The 6,912-nt window shown below is 29.6% G+C and overlaps 1 protein-coding gene across 1 annotated transcript; it reads left to right on the forward strand.

Moving 5' to 3' along the window:
- Window positions 1–4,282: 4,282 nt before the first annotated feature.
- LOC114743714 (tetraketide alpha-pyrone reductase 1-like) lies at window positions 4,283–6,818 on the forward strand (the record flags this gene model as incomplete). The annotated part of the gene is made up of 4 exons (XM_028931934.1): window positions 4,283–4,460; window positions 4,672–4,841; window positions 5,420–5,611; window positions 6,650–6,818. Coding segments are annotated over exons 1-4 (661 nt in total), but the record flags the coding sequence as incomplete, so codon positions are not given.
- Between the last annotated feature and the right edge of the window lie 94 nt (window positions 6,819–6,912).

Genomic DNA, 6,912 nt, shown 5'->3' on the forward strand with positions numbered 1-6,912 from the left:
TGTTGGTCACTGGTTGGTCTCTTGTTTAATGAGGATTGTGGCTGGACAAGTTAGCGGAACGAGGCCCAGATTTTTTGCATTGGGGTTGGGCCAGGGCAATGACAATTGGGCCCAATTAAAAGCGCATGCATGCGTTGTATATGGACTAACGTTTAGACATCGGTTAGCCCAAATAGATAACACTTCGTTAGCCCAAATGGAAGAGGAAGAGGAGTTAAAAGCCCACTTATATCCTAATAGGAATAAAAGAAAAGGGGGATAAATTTTGCTCTTGCCGTAACCAAAAAAGAGTTTTTGTTTTGGGCTCTTGCCTTCCATGAATTTCCATTTTTGCCCTTCCTTAACCCAACTGGTGCCACATCATCACCAATCACAAATCAAAAATATTAACAAAATAAATATATCATTTAGCTCATTTAATTCCTAAAATACCCTTGTGAACAAATATGCACTAAGATGCCTAATCATGCCCGAATAAATCAATTTAAACTCACAAGAGGCTAAGATTAGCTACCAAAAAACGCACACACATGTATGGCTCTATTAGCAATCTAATCTTTTCTTTTTTGTGCAATTTAACTTTCCTGATGTATAGTCTATTTTTGTGTGTGTAATCTATCTTCTCTTACGTTCTAATTATGCTTTGTGCAATTCATATTCCCTACGTGTAAATTAAATCATCTTCTTTTATGTGCAATTGTTCCTTTCCATGTGTAATCTTTCTCATTTATTAATTATTAATGGCATTTTTGTCATTTTTAATGTCTTTTTATTTCTTCTCAGCGACCAAAATGTTTCAGATAATTTCAGGAACTGTTCTCCAACTAAATTTTTAGTGTGATGGCCAATTTTCCCCATAAAATTCATATTTCATGCTCATATAAAATGAATAAAACCATGCACAAGCTATAAACATTATAATTCATTCTTTTCAGAATAGTTTTTTTTTGGGGGGGAGTTTGTATTACATATAGATTTTTTAATATAGAGAAATTCATGGCAAGTGCACATGGGTAACTAATGGTTTTGTATTACTGGAAAAGTTTGTCTCCCCATCATCCATGACGTGATATAGATCACCAAAAATGACAAAAAAATAGTTAAAAATTACTAAATACTAAATAAGTAATATCAATAAAAATTTGTTAATATTTACATATTTAGTATTGTTAACATTAAATAAAATATTGCTTTAGTACTTTTCAATTTCTATTTTTTAATATTTTTTCTATTGATAACTCAATCAAAATTCAAACATTGGTACCCTCAGAATAATAGTAGTAACAGTGCGGCCAACATTTATCATTTAATTTTTTCTGAACTATTATTGGCCAGGCCACCTTGCACTAGTCCAATTGGGCTAGGATGACTAATCATACTCCATAATTTGAAAAGTAAGGCCCATGTGCCCCCTACCTATATAACATATCGTGTAGCAGATACCATGTGCATTGTGACGACGAATAACCGTCCTATCTATAGCATCTCATATTTGGCTTTGAATTTTATACTTTTTTTGGCTGGCTAGTGTCTTTTATCGGTTATTCTTCTAGTTTTATTTATAAGATAGAGAAAAAATTATTTTTCTTTCTTCTATTTCAAATTCATATCATTAAATTTTCAACATGAATGTATTATTTTAATACTTATTAACACATAGATTACTTTTTTTTTATTAAAAAGTGTATATGTTGAGTAAAATTGAAAAATAGTTAAATTTTAAATTAAAATTAACGAGGTTCAATTTTTTTTTAGTTTTGATAAAATATGCTTGAAGTAACTTATAAATAAGACAAAGAAGTATAAATTAACCAAACCAATTTTCATTAAGAATAACATAATATTAGCAAGGAAATTAAGGTAAGAGACAAACCTTAACCTATTACTAAGAAATGTTAAAAAATGATGCGTGTGTGATAAAAATAATTAATTTAACTTATATTTTTAATTTTTTAAAATTATTTAATTAACTTTTATATTTAGAAATGGAAGTAGTACAAAGGTAAACAATTTGGTTAAACCCACCCTTCAATTGGCAATTTTTAGTCAATTTTGTGTGCGTGTGTGGACGTTAACTGTTGACCCAACCACCCCACTAACATGCACATCATTTAGCACAATTGGCGTACAAGATTGAGTAGAATCAACGTCACTTTCGTGGGCGTGGCAGACGTGGCTGGAGAGCACATCTCATGCTCGTGAAAAAATGTGCATGGAATGCTTTAATTTAAAACCATCTGCATTGATTTTGAATAAATCAGATTTAATTTAATTATTTTATGTTTTAAATAATTTTTTTATTTAAATATGTTGAATTCAAAACAGAGATGATTTATGACTAAAATTTTTTTTAAAAAATAAGTTTATTATTAAAAAATTTGTAGATTAAAAGCTTTAAATTTGAACAATTCAAATCATATTTTCAATGATTCAGATTTCATCACAATAATGTTAATAGCTGTGTTGTGATGCCAATAATTGAGGCAAGATTTAATTATGTGGGGCCAAAATTAAAAAACATATATAATATAAATTTATATAAATATTTGGAAATGCATGCATAATAAAAAAAAATTTAAAATCTTATGGAGACATCGTCCTTACCGGTTCCTCTTCTTTCCGTACCTGCATGTCTGTGCATCCCCCATCTCCTCTTTCCCCCCAATCATCATGCCCATGTGCTCTGAACTAGAATATATATACTCACACGCGTATCTTATCTATAAATTATTTTTAACGTATATTATACAAATCAAATAAAATCTTAAATTTTATTAACTCTTATTTAAAATTTAATAACTTTTTAATTTTATTTCTATTTAATATATAATATACTCCATGTAAATAAATTCAACACAATAATAAATAAATAGGTAAAATTATACATCCACATAAAACTTTTTTTTAGTACCTTATAAATAAAACAAAAAAATATCTTCTTTCTCTGTTTTAAAATAAGACCAGAGGAGCATATATCAAAGGCCAAAATTTAGTCTAGCTTTTGAAAATCATTATCCATTATTTTCACCAGATTGATTTTTTTAATTTGACGTGCTTCTTGCCCCCCATCAATAATTCATGGACATTCTAACTCTTTTGTCAATGTTAAAAATGATGCTCCCTCATGTTGTTCTGTTCCCTTGTGTTCTATTTATAAAATTCTAAAATTTAAAACGATTTGGTCTTTTTTATAAAATCTTATTAAAGATTGTTTGAACATTAAATAGATTTTATCAATTTTTTTCTCAATTAATTTTTTTATCTCTTTTCCGTTATCTTTTTCTCATATTATATTCTCTTTTATTTTTTATATCTCATTACTTGTATTTTTTTCTCTTATTTGCTTCCTCATTAAATAAGAGTATACTTAAAAAAAAAAAGAGGTGTAATTTTTATATATTTATTGCTTTTAACTAATTTTAACTATTTTCTCAAACCACGTAATTTAGTTAATAGGATATTATAAAAAAGATGGGAGGGACGGAGTAGTTAATTTATTAAACATGTTTTAAATGGAAATTTTTTTCGTTTTTATCAATATTAATTAAAGTTGCGAAGGACAGAAAAATATACAAAGAGTTATTCCTTATGGCTCAAAATCAAGTCATTGAAAAAACTTAATATATTTTTTTACAAACTTAATTTTGGATTTATCTAATCATTTAATGTTTTTTTTATTTGATTAATTATATGTTTCTCTCAATTTTTTTAATTTTTTCTCATCTCTTTTTTCACTCATTCTCTTTCACTTACCCCCTTTATAAATAAAAGGTAGTTTAAAAAATAAATTACATTTTTTACATATTTATTATCTTTAACTAATTTTAACTAATTTTTTGAATTGCGTAATTTAGTTATTTAATACTACCTCTGGTCCTTAATATAAAACCTCGTTTGATTTTTATTTTGATTCTAAATATGAGATCCTAATCCACATTGTCTCTCATACTTATTCATTTTTTCTTAAAATAGTTCTTCTAATAATGGTAGTTCTAGCCAATAAACTTGATTAGCAAGGATATTTTAGGAAAAAAATAACATATTTATTATAAATAACTAACTTAATTTGTTTTCTTAATCTATTCAAATTAGTCAACGAGCTCTTATATTTAAAATTGGAGGCACTATTTATATTATGAACCGCAAGGAACACATCTACATATTAATTATATGCATAAAATTGACAAATAAACATTATTTACTCTTTCAATAATGACTTATATTTTGCACAGGAGATGGTAGTATACAGAGCTCCGTATCCTGCCTATTCTGAGGAATACACATCAGTACCGCCCTGCATAGCAAAACGAGAGAGAGAGAGAGAGAGGGTATGGAGGAAGGAAGGCAGAAGAATGGAAAGTTGGTGTGCGTCACTGGTGCTTCCGGCTTCCTGGCTTCTTGGCTCGTCAAGCTCCTTCTTCTTCGTGGTTACACTGTCAAGGCCACTGTTCGTGACCCTAGTGCGTTCCCCTCCTCAATATCATCTCCCTATTTTTGGTCCGAAACATCGGGCTGCCATTTTCATACTGCTTTGCCTTGTTCATCACCACTGTCATTTTCTCGTGAAGCAATGCTCCCCCCCCCCCCAGGGGTGTCCATCGCTATATATATATATATATATTGTTGTTTCTTATGTGCTGTTCACAGAAGTTCCATTTTATGTGACCACAGATGATTCAAGAAAGGTATCTCACTTGGTTGAAATGGAAGGAGCAAAGGAGAGATTGCATCTAATGAAAGCAAATCTGATGGAGGAAGGGTCCTTTGACTCTGCTGTTGAAGGCTGTGAGGGTGTCTTTCATACTGCCTCTCCTGTTTCCGTTGATGTCAAAGACCCTCAGGTTCTTATCATTCTATACAATACATCCAACAACGAAGTGCCAAATCCCTTTTGAGTGTAGTTCAGGGTTAAATTAATGCTTTGATATATTTCTGCAGTCTATTCAGATGGTAATAGTTTCAATTGTTAACAATAACAAGTGCTAAATCCTTTCTGTTTGAGAGTAGAGTTCAAGGTTAAATGCTTTGAAAATATATACTACCTCCTGTGCTTAATATAAGAGCTCATTTGACTTTTATTTTGGTAATAAATATAAGACCCTAATTCACTCTGTCTCTCATAGTTATTTATTTTTTTAAAGGTAGTTTTAATAATAATTATAGTTCTAACTAATACAATTGATTAGTAAAGATATTTTAGGAAAGATAATATTTATTTATTATAATAACTAACGAAATTAATTTTCTTAATCTACTCAAATTAGTCAATTAACTCTTATATTAAGGACCGCAAGTAGTATGTATTTCGGCAATCTATACAGAAATTAACATTGGTATCAAAAAGTTTCGACTACTAAGATTCTTCACTGTTGGTCTTTGTCATAATCATGTAAACTACTTGGTAATTTGTTCATTTCAGACTGAACTCATAGAGCCAGCAGTGAAGGGAACTCTCAATGTTCTAAAGTCATGTGCAAAATCGACATCATTGAAACGAGTTGTTATGACTTCTTCCTTGGCTACAATATTATTTAATGGAAAGCCTAAGACTCCTCAAACTGTTGCTGATGAAACCTGGTTTTCAGATCCAGAATTTTGTGATGAGTATGAGGTAGGCATACAAAATACAGAATTGCATCGTTTTGCGACAACAAAATATTATAATGTCTCTCATTTTATCTATAAACTGATAATCAAGGGAAAAATGATAGTTCGATACTTCTATCACCTCATTTGTCAAGATTCAGTTTGGATGCTCATCACCAAATCTGAACTATCTAAAAAATTGAATAGTTCATACTCAATATGATTGTCTTTTTATATTTTTAATAGTTTAATATTTTAATATGTAAATAATCTAAAATAAAGATCATGTCTTGTCAGTTATAATTTTTCTATTGAAAAACTATCAGTTTAAAAATTTTTTAAATATGCACCATTAAAATTATAAATTTGAACGTTATCGATCTCATTCCAGTAATAAATACCGTAATACTCATTATTAATGAGTACTAAAACTGATTTCTATGTGCAGCATGCACTAAACATTTTCTACTCAGCAATTATGTGAATGTATCTCTTTCATCAACCTCAAATTTATGCAAATATACAATACTTGCGTGAATCTTATCTTCAAAAGTCATCTTAAGAAAAAGGTAATCTTTTTCAGTTTTCCTTTTTGCCAACATAAAAAGGGTCGTCTCAATAATGTCAAGCACGAGAAAGGGAGAGGTGAGAGCCACATACACATATGAGGAAAAAGTGGGTCCCCACATCCTCTTTTATTTTCTTTTCTCATTTCAAACGACCTATTCTAAGTGATGTGTACTTGTGTTTGGGATGCATATGATGGTAAGGAAAAATAACATTTAGGTCTCAAAATTTCAGTTTAGTTATAGTAATATGTTCTTAAGAATTTTATTAATAATAAGTTGCAAATACTGATTTAAACAGGTACAAATATACTAATATTAGTTTCAAATCATTGGACATGGTTTATGAAACTTAAAAACTCGAACTAAAATTGATATTCCTCTATTTGTAACTATTCAAATCAATAATTATAACTAATTTTCTTGCAAAGTTTTATTGGGCCTAACTATTTGGAGCATCCTTCTAGTTTCATTCATCTATATTCTTATTCTTTCAGCACTGGTCCGGCTATATACTTTCCAAGACTTTGGCTGAAGAAGCTGCTTGGAAATTTGTGAAAGAAAACAACATTGATATGGTTACTATTAATCCAGGAACAGTGATAGGACCTCTCTTGCAACCAACACTTAACACAAGTTCAACTACAGTTGCAATTATATTCAATGGTAATTTTAATTTATTTTGCTTTAATTTGATCTGATACACATTTCCAAATGTTTGAAATATAAACTAAACTTGAGCGAGGGTATTGGAATGATT

This window comes from Neltuma alba, unplaced genomic scaffold, assembly GCF_004799145.2.
Source record: "Neltuma alba isolate B1F8T4 unplaced genomic scaffold, ASM479914v2 tig00004102_pilon, whole genome shotgun sequence".
Taxonomy (NCBI): Eukaryota; Viridiplantae; Streptophyta; class Magnoliopsida; order Fabales; family Fabaceae; genus Neltuma; species Neltuma alba.